The sequence below is a fragment of the Haemorhous mexicanus genome, chromosome 1 (genome assembly GCF_027477595.1).
Source record: "Haemorhous mexicanus isolate bHaeMex1 chromosome 1, bHaeMex1.pri, whole genome shotgun sequence".
NCBI lineage: Eukaryota > Metazoa > Chordata > Aves > Passeriformes > Fringillidae > Haemorhous > Haemorhous mexicanus.
In genome coordinates, this window is record NC_082341.1 from 61168617 (window position 1) to 61188520 (window position 19904).

The 19904-nt window shown below is 37.0% G+C and overlaps 1 protein-coding gene across 1 annotated transcript in view; it reads right to left on the reverse strand.

Moving 5' to 3' along the window:
• The window catches only part of CTDP1 (CTD phosphatase subunit 1), a 98937-nt gene that overhangs the window by 51578 nt on the left and 27455 nt on the right, over positions 1-19904 (reverse strand). The window contains exons 8-11 of the mRNA XM_059851185.1: positions 17926-19011; positions 10541-10682; positions 8031-8261; positions 2041-2206 (exon numbers count right to left, since the gene is read on the reverse strand). Of these exons, the coding sequence (XP_059707168.1) occupies positions 2041-2206; positions 8031-8261; positions 10541-10682; positions 17926-19011 (1625 nt within the window). The remainder of the gene's footprint in view (positions 1-2040; positions 2207-8030; positions 8262-10540; positions 10683-17925; positions 19012-19904) is intronic.

A 19904-nucleotide genomic window follows, 5' to 3' on the forward strand; every position in this document is an offset into this window, starting at 1 on the left:
GACCTTATTTTCACTTTATTTCATTATGTTCCTGACAGCAGACTCCATTGTGTACACTCCACTAAACTTTTATATTTTATAGACTACGCTACCACATGTCATCTGTTTCCTAAGTGTACTCCTACACAATGCCATAAAATCCTGCTTAACTGCTTGTGTTACATTTCTTCCATGTGAACACAACACCTTTACTAAGGTGATGCTAGGAGTCCCAAGTTTTCCTTGCCTTTTATAGTCACCTTCCAGGAGACAATGATCTGCTGGCACTACCATGCACAGTTCAACCTCCCTGATACATGTTCTGTGTGCACCCTTCCTCAGTGCTAATATCTGATCCTTGACAAAATCATATTGGGAAGCTTAAATACCAGAAAAATCCCATCCTGCTTCTGCACCAAACCAACCCCAAACATACCCCCCTAGTGGTTCAGCTGCCCAAGGAACAGAAACTTGTAGCAAGGGAAAACTTTTGGCAGCAACTTTTACCTCAAATCATACTCCTAGAACCAAAGCTAATCCAACTATGAAAAAAAGAGTCACTGGCATTTAGGCTTAATTTTTTATTAAGTTCATGTAGTCTAGTTTCCAAGCATAATATGCTGCTTAAGCAAAAGCATAATTTAAGAACAAATCATTGTAATTTAAGATGTTTATAGTTGTAGGAGAAGTAGAAAAACTTTCATTTCTTTAGTCATAAATGTAGCAGCAGAGAGCAATCAATCACAAAACCTACAGTGCCAAAAGATTCAGACTTTTTATAAAGTTCCTAAATAGTATCTTTAAAAACAGAACAATAAATACTTTATGCAGTGAGTCTGAAAAACATACACACTTCCTTTTGACTCAGTGCACACACTGCATCAGTAATTCATTAATACTTTTCAAAAGCCACACGATTAGAAAAAAATGTAAGTACATAAAATCATGAAGGTGACCCATAATATCAATTGTCTTTAAGTATTACTGACAATACAGATGGAAGGCACAGATGGATTCAGGGACTGGTATCATGACAAGGAGAAATATTGTTTCTGGGAAAGTCTGAGATAAAATTGGCAAAATACTTCAGAACAAAAAACAACAGAAATCAAAAGTTGTTAACTCCAAGGTAAAGTTTACCAGGTAAAGTTAAAAGCCTGAAGTCACCTAAAATTCAAAGGAGATCATCACAGCAGTTGAAAGTTATGGGGCATTTCCCCAGAATACCAGCTTAAAGTTCTTCCAAAAGTCCATCTCGAATTTACCCTGTACTGTATATATAAAGTCTCTTTCTTTTATTGGTGGAATATGCAGTTCCCTTCTCATATTTTTATTAAATTTTCTGAAGATAGCTCAAAGCCTTTTATAGCTAGAACCTTGGAATGAACTTACTGCCAAGAACATGGCAAGTTATATGCTCCTGTCCCCACCCCAAAGAACTATCTAAGCCTGAAGATGAATTCAAGCTCCAGGGTCACTAGATTTTATACTAAAGTCACATAGAGGATAAATTAATGAAAACATGGTGCAAGTGATAAATGATACACAGAAGAAAAACTACCTAATATTATGTAAGACGGTGGCTCATTTGAAAAAAGTGCATAGAATGTTAAGTGAAAAGTGAGCAACTAGAGGTTCACAGTGAATTTCAAACAATGTGCTTTTGTATGAAATACATGCAGCTCACTCAGCAACAGAAAGCTCCCTTCACCTGCAAAACAATTATAGCTATGACTTAACAACACTGCAATTACATGTCAGTAGATAATGAGGCCCCATGACACGGCAAAGCTATCCACAGAGCAAATTTGATAACATGTTTAATGTGAAGAAACTATTCTTAAAAGAAGTTCTACTTTAAAGGTCTACTTATTCACCACAGTATTCTGTTCTGCTTTGCAGAACATAACTGCATTTTAGCCTGAGCCGTACATTTGTCTGCTGTGGCTTTTACTTTAAGTTACTGTAGTGGCATACAAGGTCAGTTCACATAGATGCATAATTTAATGAAAGTTAGAACTTATGTCATGTTAAAAATTTGTCAGAATTAGTTAAGCTCACCTCTTTATCCATACTCTCTAAATCCTCTTTACACAGCGTGTACAGAGGCATTGTTTCAGACATACTCGGCTGGCGTTTCCTCTTAGATGGACCAGGCTGCTCTTCGTTTTCACTCGCCGGTAGGTCGTCTTCTTCAAACATCTGCTGTTGATGTGGCTGAACAACTCTGAAAAAATTCAGGGGTATCACATAGATTTACTTGGTTCAGAGCTACAAATAAAATCTATAAACAATTTATGACTGCCACGTATCTACAACTTCACTTAATAAAAGCTCTGCATTCATCAACAGGTCAGTCAAGTCTCCTGATTAATTTCAGTCTGACAGCTAAAGCTTTCATTTTACCTTTGACAAGGTACTCACTCTCCTGCCTTTGCATTGTTCTTTTACATAACCACCAAACCTTTCTTGTTGCCAAGAGTTCCAGCAGTTGCAGATGCGTTGCCCCTAAAATACATTAGTATTTCTGCACAAGTGGAGTTTCTCCATCACTTGACAAATATATTATTACAAAAGCAATGCTGACATTCTAATGCATTTTTCCTGATCTATGCTAGGCTTTTAATTTTGAGTCTCTAAGTATACCCTTCTATTTCTCAACCTTATAGACAAGAGTTCTGCATGTAAAAAGCACTTCTGCAGTGTCAGTCTTCAGACCTTTCCCACACGGTAAGCCTGGATAAGATGCAAAACAGCCAATATTTCTTTTCGGTTAGTGTATTGAAATACAGTAGCTTTTTCTTTTAGTCTGTATTCTATTACATTGTTAATTACTGTACATAATTCAAACAAAAAGGAATATTGAAATCTTCATTAAAATGGGTGAAATAATCACAGCTTCATGAGAACTGCTTTATGATAGCAATAAAAAGATAGACTACATGTACAACAACAGCAGGAGACTTCTACCTTCCTTGGATAAATTCTTCTGTGACTATTACTTAAAGTACTAAAGACTTCTAGAAGCTAAAATTACTATGCCATACAGATTAACTACCAGTACTGGTCGGTCATATTAATCTCCTGGAACAAATGACAGCAGCTCAGCACCACTCAGAAAACAATTCATAGGTCATAAAGCTCATGGGTCACAAAATATTTATGTTAGCCATAAGACTGTGTATTTGGAGAATGACTACCAAAAGCAGGTATAAAAGTGACTGTATTTGAAATCACAGTTTCAAGATGCAACCAGGTGAGACCATCAAACTGTTTTTGAGAATGACTGTGACTGAAAAAATGTACAGTATAGTCTTTGCAGACAAGAGTTTTTATGCAGAATGACTAATTCTCATCAAGCCAGGATTTGCAAGAATCAGCTTTAGACCAACAGTCCCCCACTAAAAAAAGCCATTACTAACTTACACAAATCCAGTCAGCCATAGGTAAGGTCCTACAAAATTATTTCTCCTTTGGTGAACTTGACAACCACTTGAGAAGGTTATCTAAATATCAAGGGTTTTTTTACCTCAGTACTTAAATTCCAGAATGTATGAAATCTGAAAGCCATACAAAGCTGTCAATTTTGCTCATTTTGACAGCTCATATTTAGGAAACTCACATCTCTCTTCTCAGATCCCATGGACAGGTGCAGGAAATTTGAAATCTTGCTTTGAATGGGAGGTTGTAAGGGAAAAGAGTTGAGCCAGTGCCATGCTACCCAGACCTGCACTATGTGCTGCAGAAGACCCCCAGCAGCACAGCACAATTCAGCAGCACAGGAGACACATGCCCCTTTGTAGCCTCTTATTCCTGTACTGTGGAATTTCTTGTGAAGCTTAAACAATTTGGATGCTGCCAAAATGAACTAAGCAAACTGGTTTTTTTGCTAGTTTCTCACTACTGCTACCAGTTTTTGGGTTGGGTGTTTTTTTCTCCCCTCTGCTATGTTTTCTATTTAAAAGGTCACTGTTTTCTCTTGCTTTTAAATTGCTCTCAGAAAGTAATTTTCATAGGTAGATGACAAAAATAATACTGCATTCCACTATATTTTCCAAAAGTTTCTTTTAAAGTATGATTTCTCCTTGCCTTCTTAATATATAACCTAGGCAGAAAAGGTGGAGATGCCATTAATATTCTTAGCAAAACAGAGAATGGCAAAACAAAAGCTATAGGCATCTTACACAACTCTAATAAAAATATGACAAGCTTGACAATTCCTAGAATTGCAGAGAAGTTATATGTAGCATGACAGCCAAGCAGATTTTCTTAGACTAGAAATAAATCTAAATAAATCCAGCATATTTTTAAGAGCACATTGTCATATGGTTGATGAGAACTTCTCCTTTTGTAGAATAGAGTGCAAGATCAAACTTGACTAAATTACACACAAATATTAGCTGTAAAATAATTGTATTAATAGCTTCTAAAGGCTCCTGTCAGATGTTTTTTTCCAGTATTTTCCCACTGCTACTAGATAAGAAACACTGGGACTTCTCATGAAAGCATTCCAAAAGCAATGTGAAACAAAGTCTTCGTAAAGGTTTTTAAGACATTTTTATTTTGTCAAAACATTTTTTAGGCTTTTACATTTTCAGCTGCCTTTAAGTTGAATAAGAATTAATGACATGAAAATGCAGGAATTTACATTTATTTCTAATTAAATGTGACTCATAAATACTTTTTAAAAAAATAATACCATCTTCAACTCTGCAGAGGTTCATTGGTACTTGACAGTCTCACATGCACAAGCACATATATGCAGAGTGGGGCCAACATTTGTGGAAGCAACAAGCACCTTCTTTGATACATCAGGGTAAAAGCTAAAATAACATTATCATCACAGAAGTGTTAAAAGTATTTAAATTCCAGTCACATGTTCAATTTGGCACTTCATATTTTTGCTGTCATAATAACATTGATAACATTAAGTAGGAAAAATAGTAATTATGAACACATAAATTCAGACAAAAATGTTTTAAGTGAAATTAATTTATACAAATCTTCAAGTATGGCTTAAGCCACCAACATCTGCTTGACACACCTCTTCAAACCAAGCATTCAGTGCATCTTAGCATTATTTTAAACCAGGGTGCCACTTTTAACTTATCACATGTAAATGACACCCATATTTTAAGCCTTGCCTCATCTGTTAGCATATTACTAGTGTTCACTAAAATGTAACTTGCAATATAACTTTTTCTTTATTCTAGTCCAAGCTGCCATTAGCTTTTACATTACTTTGAACAACACTACATTACACGTCTCATGATCTGTTACAACTTTAGTGTTTACTGCAGCGTTTGCAGAATACTGTTTCTGTAAGAAAATGCAAATCGTTGAGATACAAAAGGCATGTCAAAGTTCTGACATGCAGGTTATTTTTAGAGAGGAATCCTTCCTGTTCTCAGACAAAGAAGAGCTAGTGGCTACCAGCAGCCCCTGAGCAGCATTGCATTCCCTTTCCTTCTACTACAGCTGCGAACTTTTTTCACTCTTCCGCACGGGCTGCCACAGCCATGATAAAAAAGCAGGTGCTCAAGTCTCAGAGCTGAGCACAATGGCAAGACCTGTTGCTTGAAATGTTAAGCACATTAACTGAACCATCTGTAACTCACTGGTGACAGTTTCCCTGCAAATTGCATGTGTAAATTTCAACTAATTATATCCAATTTTAAATTATGTTTCAAGTTGAATCCCAGAAAGAAACTAAAAATGTTGAAACCCAAGACAGTGAGAACTGAAAATGTTCTTATGAAATAGTATTCAGATAACTTGAAGCCCTTTGCAATAATCTGCCCTGCAAGGAAGAGGCTCTCTCCTAAGCACAAGGAGGTCTCAGACTAAGACACCAAGAACCATTGCTATGCCATGTGCAGGTACCAAGTCCCCAAAGGCTTCCACTCACAGCAGGGCAATTCTGTTTCTCACTATCTGAAATTCATAATCAGATGAAGATTTGAGAAACTATCAAAGAAAATTATTGGAGGCTTCGACTACACCCACCCACAACAGGAGCAGTTGTGAGTGCCAACTTTAACTCTTTTTAAAATCAATGGTTTAGTTACAAATATTCCCCTCTTTCTGTAGAATGTGAACGAGAGAGCACATTAAGCTTGTCAGGACAAAAAAAATATAGTCCTCTACCAATTAATTGCTGCACTTACGTAGTTTTTTCTTTAGACAATATTATATGAAATTTTAAAGCAGATGTGAAGCTTTTCTAAAAAGCTATCATTGACATATGCATTAAGATAAAGCTCACACTACTGCCTCAGCTCTTCCAGAATCAAGACTGTGCTGCTTCTATTCAGCTTTTTGTTACTTCTTCACAGCCTTCCTGCTCTGTCTGAACTGTAGTATTTAAATGGCCTTGCTTTTCTCCTACACTTTCCAAAACACTCCTCAGGATCTCAAGAAGGTGGAACTGCCCTGAGAAACAGAGATGTGTCCCAATTAAGAGATTAGCGTTTACAGGTCACCAGCTTCACCACTAGAACAAAATCAACAGGAAACGTGACTGAAAATAATTTTTCTCAGCATAGACCTTATGCTCATCTCTTTTCTTCCATCTGCTTAGTTGTGGGGTAAAGGTGCAGCACGGAGTAATTGGATTCACAGTCAGATTAAAACATCTCAATTCTGAGCACTGACAGTCACAAAAAACCCCCACTGAATTGTAATAAAAGACGGGAGTAGAAAGGACACACAGCCTCACTCCACCCTCAAAATCTGTCAGAAACTCTATGAAACTCAACTAAAAGGACACCTAAAGTATATTTCTTCCTTTTCAATATGATACTCAAGTGAAGAAGCATCTCAGCATTATGGAAAAACAGGTTTAGGTATGGACAAACTCTTCATCAAGTTGCTGACAAAGGTAGGGAAACCATTAAAATCTATTCTTTTGAAAGCATTCAACAATGTATTAATATCAACATAACCCATCATACCGAAGCACCTTACAAGTGTCATGACAATTACACACAGATAAAAACCTTCCCAGCTTCATTTCTAGAAAAATTCCTTTTCACAATAACTAACCAAAAAACCCAAAAATTTTTCAGCTCCTCTCTGGATACATGCTGTGTTGATTATTTAAAGATTTTAATGCTCATTTACCATGTCACAATTAACTAAAACAGACTTTGAAAGACACAGTTAAAAAGGAACTGAAAACAGGACATCTTCACAAACAAGAGAGACTCAAAAAAACTGTGTTGACAAGAAGAGGAAAGCTGAAGTAAGAAAAAGGCTACAAACAGATAACACCTTACAAAGAAAAGCTTTGCCTTTAACTGGACACCAGTGGAATGAACAAGGCTTCCTGAGCTTGTTAGAATTCCACAAGTCAGATCTTTCATTTAGATAACTGGGGATCAGTTCTAGATATTTCACACATCCTTAAGAGACAAGGGGTGGTTTTGCAGCTTAATACAAATTTTGACAAAATTCAGATACATACTAGCCTTTGTAGTTCAAAAAGCAGACTGCCCCTTCCTCCTTCACAATTAGCGCCTTGACTTAATGGTCTAAGGATTAGTAACGAGCACTCAGCCATATGGCCTTATTTCACAATGCTCAGGCAGCTACACACCTCTTCCATCACTTCTGATATTCCTCAAAAACAAAGTCATTGACCCATTTGAAGGAATTAGGTGAAAAGAAAAATTTTATAAACAAGAACTAAATGCTATCAGGTATATTTTATTAACAAAAAACAGTCCAGTATTCCAAGACCCAGTAAGAAACATCAAGCTGCCTCACTTCAGCTATCAGTTACCATAATATTCTTTAGACTACACAAACTACACACTGAATATTTGGTTTGAGGTTTCCAGTTCCACTTCAGTGAGGCACAAAAAGCCTCTGGAATTGTAGCATCCTGACTTCACTTCAGCTGATTATTTCCTTGTGCTTATTTTCTTGGCTTTTTAGAAAGCAAACAAAGTAAAGCAAAAATACCAATTTAATGCAAGGATTACGAGAGTAAAACTTACTACAGAATCTAAAAATGTAGACAGTGTGACTCTTAGCTATGCTTTAGGTACCTGAAGGAGGAGTGTTCACCGTGGACTGGCAAGGTGATGGGAGGAGCTGGAGACTGGATGTACATTGACTGCCCAGATGTCTGTGTGCCTTTCCTGATCAGCTTTCCAGTGTTAGGATCATAAATTCGAACTTCAGGACCAGGCTGAGACTTCGGATGGATGGGTGTTGGGTGAAACAGAGCAGTCTGAAATGTGCTGGGTGTATCAGGAAACGTGGCAGGGCTATTTTCTCTGTTAGATGGAGTTCAGAAAAAAAAATTGCATTAGAAATTTAAATGGGCTACCCAGCCAGAACATAAAAAATGAGCATTTCCCTCTTCTGCTTTAGAAGAAAAGGGAATGGTTTGGAAAATCTCTGCAGAAACATTTCTTTCTCTCCACCTCATTAAAGTCCCACTGAATTTAAAACAGAAAACTGCAAATACAAGATAATGTCATGTTTAAATTGCTGAAATATTAGTAAAAGGGTGCCTTAGAAATTGTCTAAACACAGAGTTACTGAAATTATTTTCAGGTAGTAACAACAGCACAATTAGCAAAGCATGATAATCTGCATATATGCAACAAAGTGAAAAGCAGGCTATTATATCAATCTTTCTGTTTGCTCTCCAAATTTGCTCTGAAAGAAAATAAACACATAGTATTAACTTGCAAGTCATCCTAACTGATTTTTTAAAATACTAAACTGCCTATGATCACCCTGCTGCATTTTAAAAACATAACTTTAGAAGTGTCAGCAGAAGCATTCAGAGATCAGTTTGCAGGAATCACCATTATGGCATACTATCCAATTGTGATGAAGTATCACAAAAAAAAAAAAAAAGGGCAAGCAGAATGAATAATTTTTAAAAAATCATCAACTAAAACAGCATGTTATGCTCCATGAAAGCAATGCTATGTTAAAAAAAGATTCAATTAATTTGTAACAAATAGTAGAAGTGACACAAAACGGGAGTTTTTACCAGATGCATTTAGGGATGTTTCTCAAGTAGTCTTGTAGCAATAGCACAGTAAACCAATTCCAAGTTTACCTATTATTTTCTTGCTATCTTAAGTTCATTTTACATGCAAATGTTTTCTCAGGCCTCTCCTCTCCCCTATTTTGTATGTGCTTTGGACCTGTAATTGCTATTTCAAGCAGCTTCATTCAAGTGAAAATCTTTTCCAAAGTAGCTGCACATATTGGGTTAAAGCAAAGGTATTTGCATTAAGATGGATATCTTACTGACTGAAGCTTGTGTGAGGGGGAAGTGTGAAGTTAAGAGCTATTGTATTTGAAAACACAGAAGTAGGAAAAATTATCATGTTTCAGTAAAATGGAAAAGTGAATTAATAGAGGGAGGAAGACTAACATTCATCTAGACATCAAAAAAAATGTTGACAAGCTACTGTCCAAGTTACTACTGCAAACTTAGCAGTATCAAATTAAGCATCCTGTGCAAATATTCCAAAGTTTGATTTAAAACCATCAGACAGTACTTTTTAAATACTAATTATCCTAGTCAAGCCATAAGCAGGCTACATGTTTTTTCCCAGCTTATAGGGATCCTGTGTCTCAACCAAGTGTTGCATTTGATAAATGCCCTCACTGCCACATGCTTCTTCTTTTGGTGTCTTCAAAGCCTAACATACCCATGTTCTGCCCTCAAAGGGCATCCTGTAAGTAGAAAGTAAATCTCTAGCACAGCCAATCACACCAGTATCAGTGTAATACAGAAATCCCATTATGCTGTGCTCCTTCCTGTCTAAACATGGAAGGGAAGCTCCTTCATTATGCTTTCAAGATGTGGGTCAATCCAAACAGGTGAGTCAAGAAGCAGAAGCTGGCTTGACAGTACCTTGTCATGAATTACTTTAGCTATGCTACTATCCTTCAGGGGACTGTTATTGTCTGACTTCCTCTTTACTAATAATGTTTTTGGCTGCCTCTTCTATTTACTGTCACCCTATAGTGCACAAATTAATTTTTACCTTTTCTCTTTCAGCACTTTCTTATCATCCTAAAACTGCCTCTCACTAGTTCCTTTCTTCCAGTTTTTGCTCCTGTCTTCATGCCTTCCAATTCTTCTTAGAATTTTCTATGGTATTTTCCTGTTCCTCTCTTTCCCATCACTACCAAATTTCACCAAAAAATGCCATACTTTACTAGTTCCTCATGTAGTCAAAGTATGTACATTTTTTGGCAGGATGAATGATCCCGTGCTTTGGTGGCATTCCCTCCATTTGGTGGCTTATGGATGAACTGAAAAGGGCAACTTCTCCAAATTAAAAGAGCTAACAACAGTAACTGCAAAGAAAGTAAAGTTACTATGAGTTTTCTCGTGACTCTGCTAGTTACTGAACTGCCTCCTGATCCCTTGACAGTCGTCAGTTTAAGCAAAGAGAAATGGACAAAACCAGGAGTTCTTCCATAGAATCCATAAGCACCTGAACTTATCAGAAACCAATTGATCAACAAATCAGAATAACCTGCTTTCATGGCCCCTATTCCCACAAGGAACAGCACTTACCTGTGTGTTTTGATGTAGTCATCCTTTAAGGGAAAGAGCTGTTCCTCAACCTTGTCCCAGCGCTCCAGGCAGCTCCACAGCCAATCAGGGTTTACAACATGGAGATCCTTGCAGTCCTGAGCTTGCCGTACTTTCTCTGTGCCTGTTACAGAGTCAAACACAACATAACAGTGTTCCCAGAAACACAGAAGATAAACCAGTGTATAGTTAAAACTAAGAACATTTCGTCATCAATTGTACAGCAAAAAAAAAGCACCACTCCTCCCCAGTCCAACAAAATAATCACAACTAATAAAAGTGAGAATCTGACTAAGATGCAGTACCTCAGACTCAAGCTGGATGAGGGTAACTTTCTGAAGAACTGGCACCATGGAAGTAGCCCAGTAAGATTTACACAAAAAATCTCCGAATCTTCTCAGCATGTTAGCCCAACAAACAACACAAGTGCACTTTTGTATAACATCTCCTTCACTTGTATTTGTTAGTAGTCCAAGAAAAAGCAGCTTTTCAATGCTGTTGAAGCCTGACTAACTTATCATACTAACTTTTTTACACACGGCCCTCTGTTCATACAGTGTGCTACCTTTTAACAGGCTGTCACCCACCCAGCCTCCATCCACCAGAGATGGAGGCAAAGCTGATAGAATTCCTTTGTGCTGAAACAGGAACAAAGAATGTGAAGCTAAACATGGCAGTCCAGGTGAAACCATCATGCAGTCCAGGTGAGACCATCAACAGTGCAGTTGCAAGAAACAGGTGATCTCAAATTCTACTCTCTGGGGATGCCAGAACAAGAGAGAAACTCAGTGTAGGTGCTATAAATCTGCCAAAAAGCACCAAAATCGGCACTGTGGTTTAATCCCAGCCACTTGTTTACTCCTCCAACCACGCCAGTGGGATGGGGAGGAGAATCAGGGAAAAAAACAACACTAGTCACCTAACAACAGCTAATGAAACAAAGTAAAATATAATAATACTAATAATATGAGCCCTTGTCTGTTTTCACACACGAGAAAAATGAAGTAATGAAGCCTCCAGGAAAAAAAAAAAAAAAAAAAAAAAGTCAAGTTTCAGAACAATTCTGACAAGCAAGCAGGAACAGTAAATTAATTTGATGTTTTCATCACAGTTCCCTGGAGTTTCATCTTCATGATTGTCATTTAACAATACAATTTTACTTATTTCAATTTAGATGAAAATCTTGAAGTATCCATGCTTCTTCACATAATTTGAAGATGAGACAAAGCAGCTAATCTCAAATATTTAATACCCTTTGTACAACCCGAACTACAATCCACTGAGATGGACAGATGAAATGAAATGCACTTGAGGATTGATCTAACTAGTTGGTTAGATAGCTTAGCTTAAGACATCTGTAAAATTAAATGACTAAACAGAAAGGGCAAGAGATAATTGTCCTTTATGAAACTCCTGAAAGCCTCTGTTTCCCTACCTTTCATACCCCAAACCCAATGGAATACAGCAGCAGGGCTACATTTTGCTCTAGATACACATACTTTTTTCCTTGGATTTAAGATTAGCAGAAAACAATGTTGTGTGCACAAATAAATTTCTTATTTCTTCAGGTGTAAATGCAACCAGTTGGACAGTTCAGGATGTAAGAGCTGTACATATAAAGCTTTCTCCACACCAGTATCATTGAAAAAAAAAAGTTAACTTAAGAACCCAAGACAAACACAAAAAAAAGTACTTCAAGACACAGTCCTGTCCAAACCTCTAATGACTTGGACAGCATATTTTAATTTTTGCCACGTAATAAAAATAAAATCACTGTCCAACAAAGATTCAGTGAAAACAATTTTAGAACTGCAACTGTGTTAAACCCCAGCACACCTCCGCAGTTCAAGAGGTTTTAACTGGCTAAAACATAAAACCCTAATAAGGGAGGTCAATGTACTCCCTGAAATCGTACATGCCCTGATTTAAGAAATCTGTTCTCCAATTAATTATCAGTTACAAAAGCAATTGAGAGGAATTTCATGCAATGGTTGCTGGAAATGAGCCAGTTTACAGTGCCAGAAGGAGATTTGACTGGAGATATTAATATTTAATTAACCTCAAAAGGAATTGTAGAAATACCTGCAGTTAGAAATAGTTATGTATAATCCTGTATTTAATTTATACAAAGGGTACATTTCATAAGAAATAAAGCAAAGGTTCTGAAAGAGAATCAGTTTAGGAGATCTGGGAGAAAAAGGATTGAAGAAGTTTAAGGCTTAGCTTGGACATTGCTTTCTTTTGAGAATAAAGGAGAAAAGGAACGAAAACATCAGAAAAACAAATCAGCAAGAAGACAGCTGTTATAAACAGGATGCTAAAATCAGGTTCATAAGCATAAGAGTTTCAGAGCAAAAAAAGCAACAAGAGCAAGAAGTCTGGTAGAAGTTTAGTTATCTGTGCCTGTTATTAAATACTGCATCAAATATCAGACAAAGCTGACAATACTGTCCTGCACATAACAGCTCTGGAGCTGACTGAATACAACATGCAGTAGCAGTGGTTTCACTAGTAAGCACACACAACAGTTAACCAGAGCTGGTGATGCTGTTGGATAGACAGGACTATGCTGCTCCTTCTGGACTTCATCGGGGTAAACATGGACAAAACTGTAAAATTGCACCTTTATCTCATGTTAAATCTGTGAAGTTACATGAGGAGATGGCTTTCTCCAACTGTTTTTCAAACTCATGTTTCTGCACTGGTGTCAGGTGTTTCATCTTGCTGTTAACTTCCTCCCCAGCCCCACATTCTGCATTCACACACATCTGATTGTTTCATACTGGATGTATGCTGAGGAGCCATGCAAATTCTTCTAGTCGACAAGATTGTGACAGAAAACTTAAACATGAAAGCCAAAACAGCACAATTTTGTATGAAGTTGCTACTGGAACTAGGTGGTTTTTAAGGTCCCTAACTACCTAAATGTCCTAGGATTCTGAGAAAGCTGGTGACACAGACTTGTTGTAACCAAACCCAGCTCCCAAGAGTCAAAAGTCTTACCTTTCTCACCTCCACAACAGCAAGGCTTTCTGCCTCCTCCCCATTTCTAAAGTGCAGTGGCTATGGCACACTCCAGCATACTGAAAACTGCATGAAGGAACACAAATGTATCCTCTTGGGGAGGGCTTCCTATACATCTAGCTGACATCTTCACAAATCAAGATGTATAATCTACTTTAAGCAACATTTGGTGAAACACCACATTTAACTAGGAGAAGAAATAGCACTGTGATAATATGTTTGCTGTCTCCTCTCCCTTTCCCCAGTGTAACTTCTCCTTTCTGAATTACACTTATTAAGACAAAACAGCAAAAAGATTTTAATACATCCAAGCAGCAGTACTTCTGATGCAGCTAAAAACATCTGCATTACCCAGCTGAGCTGAAAACCACTTAGAGAAAAACTGATCTCCCAGAGTACTTTCTCGCATTATTGTCATCTAATTACCTTCCCTTACTTCAAATTCTAAAATTGTTCCAAAAAGTTAAAAAGGCACCAAAGGTTTTCCACATGAAGCAACTGGGGGCCAAATTTATCACATCTACTCTCTGATGGATACAGTCTGAAGCAGATAGTATCAGAAAATGTTATTTTCAAAGTTCATCAATTCTACTTCTGAACTTGTTGAAAACAGTGCCCAACTGTATCCTCAGAGGATACTTGTTGAAATCAGAGCCAACTGTAGCCTCTGATTCAATCTCACCCATGCAGAACTCAGCGTGAGTGCTCAAGGCTGTGTCAGGACTAACCAAAGCACACAACAGGGAGAGATCACCAGCAGCACTTGCAGAACTTTCTCCTGATTCCAACACACCAAAATCAACATATCCTTATGGCAGTTTGCAACCAGGCTGCCAGACACTGCTCGGAAAATCTCATCACTACAAATTTATTTCTCTTCAGATAATTTTTATATATAGATCTTGATCTATAATCAAACCCTCTTCTGCAAGAACACTGACCTAAAACAAGTGACAGATGTGCTGTTCTGAAGCTATGCCTAAAATTCAGGTTTAACTCCGCACTGTAAAACCAACAGGCTTACCTGGTCAGTGGCCAAGTTTAGAGCAATGCTTAACCCGATTATTTTAAAAAGACACAGCCCCTGAACATATTTTTCAGGAAAAATTGCTGTTGACACATCACAGGAGTAGGAAATGGCACAGACTCAAATATATTTTGAAAAACAAAAGAAAAAATCAGGGCCTAAACTCATTTATTTCCATTCCTACCACACTACAATAATTTTTGAGAGATCTGAACAGCTCTATCTGCTTCACCAGCAAAAACTCAGTACAAGAATCAACTACAGTGTCTTTCATCTGTTTAGGAAAGAACATAACAAGGTTTATGAAATACTGTGATAACTGCTTAGTCAAGTGTGTACACAGCTACAAAAACTCATCCTACAGTGCAGTTTACTGATGCATAAAGCAAACAGCAGATGTTTCAAAAACTGAAGCTGCAGCCCATAGATAAGTGGAAAGGACTATAGGATAGCCTTTTGTCAGTGACTCAGATTTATGAAAGTTGATTAGATGATGCAAAGATCCTGTATTTTAGAGTAATTCAGGCAGTAATTTCTGCCCTATGTAATGAAAGAAGCCATAATTTTTTTCAGGAACAAAGATTTACCTAATTTCAGAATTCAGAGTAACTGCCTATAGGGAAACAAACGGCCTGTCTGCAGAGAAAGAGACAAGTATATATAAAGAATAAAACATTAAATTATTTACCCTAATAGGCTGGGAAAAATACTGTAAAAACATCCCAAAACGTTTTACAATAGCTGTTCATTTCAATGCACCAAGTATGATGAAGTCACTTCACAGGGGAAACCCCATCACTTCAAGACCTAAGGGGTAACTGTTTTTACACTGACTTCTTCCCTTTTACATCCTCTGCCAAATTCTTCCTTTGCCTTCAAAATGAGAAAGCTAATAGTATTTACCTCCAAATACTGCTGCAGATTAAGTATGTGCCTTCCTTACATCTCAGCTAGTAAAAAGTAAACATACACATTCAGCTGCTTGTCAGAGTCCCAAGTCTGCTGCTGTTAGGGATGTCACCCAGAAGACTGAACTAAAAGGTATTTCAGAATCACTTTTCACAAACATGCCAAAATAAGACAAAAAGATAAAAGTATAGATAACAATGTTGCCTGGTCTCACATCACCGACTTCTGAAAAAACTCAAGAAGGGACATGCTTTTGTTTCCCCTTTTCACCAGCAATTAGACATCAAGCAGTGCTTCAGATGTTTGCCACAGGAGCCAAAGATGCAATATTTGTATGGCTTACGGTCAGCAAGAGGCTTGTAATAATTTGCTCTCTAACCATAAAAGAATCACTATGAAAATCACATTGACAGAAGAATTATCACAAATACAGCTGTGACAGGACAAAATTTATACCCTTAAAATCCCTGCTTCAGAAGTTCCCTTCATGAAATTAGAACAATGCAGCCTAACTACTCCTACCTTCCAGAGGAGAGAATAATAGTCTCCAGTTGAAAAAAAAACCCAAACCCCATTACAAAACCAGAACCAGTTAATCCACAAGGATCTTACAAAGGGTTATTGGATAATACTGTTTTATTCACTCTAAACCCCTCTATTTCATTGCCATTGTTACAGAAATAATTATTAAGTGATGATGAAAAATGACAACAGTATTGCCCATTAGGCAGAAATGACTGCCAATTTACCTCAACTAGAATTAGTGCAATTTGCAATATAACCAAAAAACAAAGTTAAAACAGTTTTTCATATTCAGATGTACTTTAGTATGATTCACTAAGAATGTGCAGGTGGCAAATAATTTATTTATAAAAATAGAACACAAGGATGCATAGATGCATCTACATAAACACACAACCCTCAAACAGTACATTAAAAAAAAAAAAACCCAAATAAAAAAGTCAACTGCTTCTTTTTATCACATGATGTGTACCTTGATGGATTTTTCAACACTTCATTCTAGAGAAATGTGTATGTTTGGGAGAATCTCATTTACATTTATCCTATCAATTTCACTCCATCACACAGCAGATTCATCTGATGTCTAACTACATTCAGAAGTCCTCTAGTTTAAGATAAACAAAGCAATTTTTGAAATGAAACATTTTAAGATCTGAAATTGGAAAATCATCTCTTATACTGATGGCTATTATGTCTCCAATGAAGTATGACAAACTTGCGTAATTCCTTGCTGAAATAATTACTCCTATTTATGAAGTTTTAAAACAGCTGTTCAGCAATAGTAGTAAAACAATGGAGTCCCAAACTGATGGATGCATCCATTGATTTCAAAACTTCACATTCACTGTTGCAATTATCACATCTTCACAACCCAGAATCCCAGCTAATCTCAATGCATCTAATTCCATCTCCTGAGTTTGAGGTTGTTTTTACTCCTAAAGTGTCTATCTCCATTTATCATATGTGTTTACTACTTAAATACCTCTTGACATACAGCCTTTTAAAATACAAACCAATGAAACCAAGCTGCTTCTGATGTACTAAAACCCCACATGAATAGCAGTTTAAAAAAAAAAATCCAGTAGGTGGCAGATAATGTATTTCTTTGCTTATGATGTCTAAGTGTGTCCTAAAAGTACCTGTAAATTTTAGATGATTTAAAACATGCAGTTTTACTTTTGGATTTCATGGATTTGACTATAAGATATTTAGGTTCCATGTAATTTCAAAAGGCCAGCAATGATGGAACCAAGCCTCAGGCTGCACCCATAAAAACCAGTGTGCTAGAAGCTAGAGCTGCTGACTGGTAGCTCCTCTATGGCAGATTCCAATGGTACATCGCTATCCATTACAGCTATAAAAAACCAGGCAGCTTTGTCAAAGACAACCTAAAAGTTATGCTAAACTCTTACATTTTCTTTGACAAAATAATAAAGTTAAAGCACAGTGCAGTGACAGGGTATTAACAGTCTCTTAAAATAATTTGTTTGAATTCCAAGTGAAATTGAACCATGAGAGGTGAATTTGAGAAACTGAGAAAGAGAGCACCTTTGTAACATGATGATCATACACATTTCTTTCACACAAATATTAAGGGTTTCTATTCAACAACTTTAAGTCTTTGACTATTAGTATCACCAATTCTTAACAAAAAACTGAGACATGACACGTTGCACCAGAGGGTATTCAGTGGGTCCTACTTTTAACAATTAAAAGTCACATTTGAGCAAAAAGAAGAGAAAGATCCTTTTAAAAAGGCTGCTAAATTGTTTTAGGAAGAATCTTTCATTTTAATTCTAATCTCAGTTACATTAAAGTCTGTAGATTATACAAAAGAGCTCTAGGCATGAACTCTTAACAGACTAAAAGCTGCTCAAATACCTACCTGTCCTTGCTGCAATGAGATGTGTTGCTTTATCAGGATCATCGTCACTAAGTACGAGATTCTTCACAATTTTAGCTCCAAGTGCTGTGGCATGATAGTGTTCCCGTGTCTTTTCAATAGGGAAGTTTGTCGGGTAAAGTCCGCTAAATATTATGGTTACGTCTGCCAAGACTTTACTTTTTAGTTCTGGTACTATTTTTCTGATGTCTGGAATTTCCTCAATCTCTTTTTTCAGGTATTTATCATACTTTGTGTAATAATCAGTGTGAACTCGCACAAGGATCTCCTCAAGGTATATCAAATGGTCGTCGTCATCTGTATCATCTTCCTCCTCTTCCTCCTCCATGCTCTGGTCTAAGGACTCACCCATTGTAATTCCAGACTGTTCACTAATCTGAGATTCTGTTTCAGCTTCTTTCTTGTCTCCAGACCCATTTCCTAAATCACAAAGGCTTTCCTGTTCACTTTCCTCTTGTGCTTCATGATCAATTTTGTCCTGGATATTTTCATTAGGTAAAGACTGCGTGTCCCCAGAATGGTTCACCAGACCATCCTTTTTCTCACTCACATCAGTGCAACCCTCTTGCTCCAAATTTTCATCCTGCAGAGGTTGTTTGGACTTCTTCCAACTTCTCTTTTCCTCATTCTCACTATCTGATACAGAAGTAGATGACTTTTTGGTATCCAATCCGTCATCACTTTCACTGTCACTAGACAGTTCAAAGTCCAAGTCATTTGTTGTCTTCTCTTGGGTTTGCTGCTTCTCCATAACTATTGTATCAACTTGTTCTGAAAAAATCTGAGATTCTTTTGCATTTGCCAAATCATCAGTGACCTCACTGTCCATTTTGTGACCAGTGCTATCATTTAAGGAGTCCTGAGCATTAACTTTATTATGAGAGTTCACATCCCCATCAGATGTTTCACTGCTTACAGAAGTACTCCCATTTGCAGTGCAAGTGTCCTTTGCAGTTTTCTTGAGACCATTACTGTGCTCTTCTACACATATAACATTCTTTATTTCTTCAACATCTTTTGCTGAAATCACTGCTGAATCCAATGCCTCAGGTTTGGCAGAGTGGTTTGCTAAGACATGGTCAAGAAAGATCACAGGTCATAAGTAATTATTTGTTAACTCTGCAAGCATTGAAGGATTTATCTTGTAGTGTAAATTTTACTATTACAACTTAGAGCAATGAAAATAAACAATTGGGGGCAGATGGGTAGAATTTTCTTCATAAAGTCCTAATCCAGAACTACAGTACAAGAACTTTATTTATAAACAGCCATGTCTTTCATATTACCTAATTTTCATAACAAAATAACTGAACTTTAGTCCTTGAGAAGACATACATATTTTAGCAACACAAAGATGCCATTCAAGCTTAATTTAAGACTGATGCAATGCAAGTAAAAGGGTAATAGAGTCAAAAGCAGAATAGTTTTAGGATGTGTCCACAGATGTCTGCAGAAGTAGAGACAAATAAAGAAACTGCAGACTTCCAAATTGTTGGACACAAACGGTCACTGGGAACGCCATGAAATCACGCTACTTTGTCTCCCTTTTGTGGGCATGTTCCTGCCCTGCAAGTAATGACAGGAGTCAAGTGCAGAGGTCTCACATCACAGTGACCTGATTCAGGTTGATGATACTATTTCTATTGTATGGGACACTTCTATCAACAACAAGGGAAAGAGAGCAGTGTCACAAGTATTCAATTAAAAAAAACCCCAAACCCTTGGCTAAACTGGAAAAAGCCTGACAATTCTTTCTTATGACATTGTGTTTCAAATACATTTTGCCCCTAAATAATTATCAATTAATGTGTAATGTATACTTTTTAAATCCATTATGTGTATTACACTGCTGAGCCTGTTGAACATAGGATTCCTGTGTCAAATGCCAGAACACCATGTTCACTAGGTGCTGAAAATTCACACTAGTTTTATTAGCACGATTTAGACTGGGAGGCAAGCAG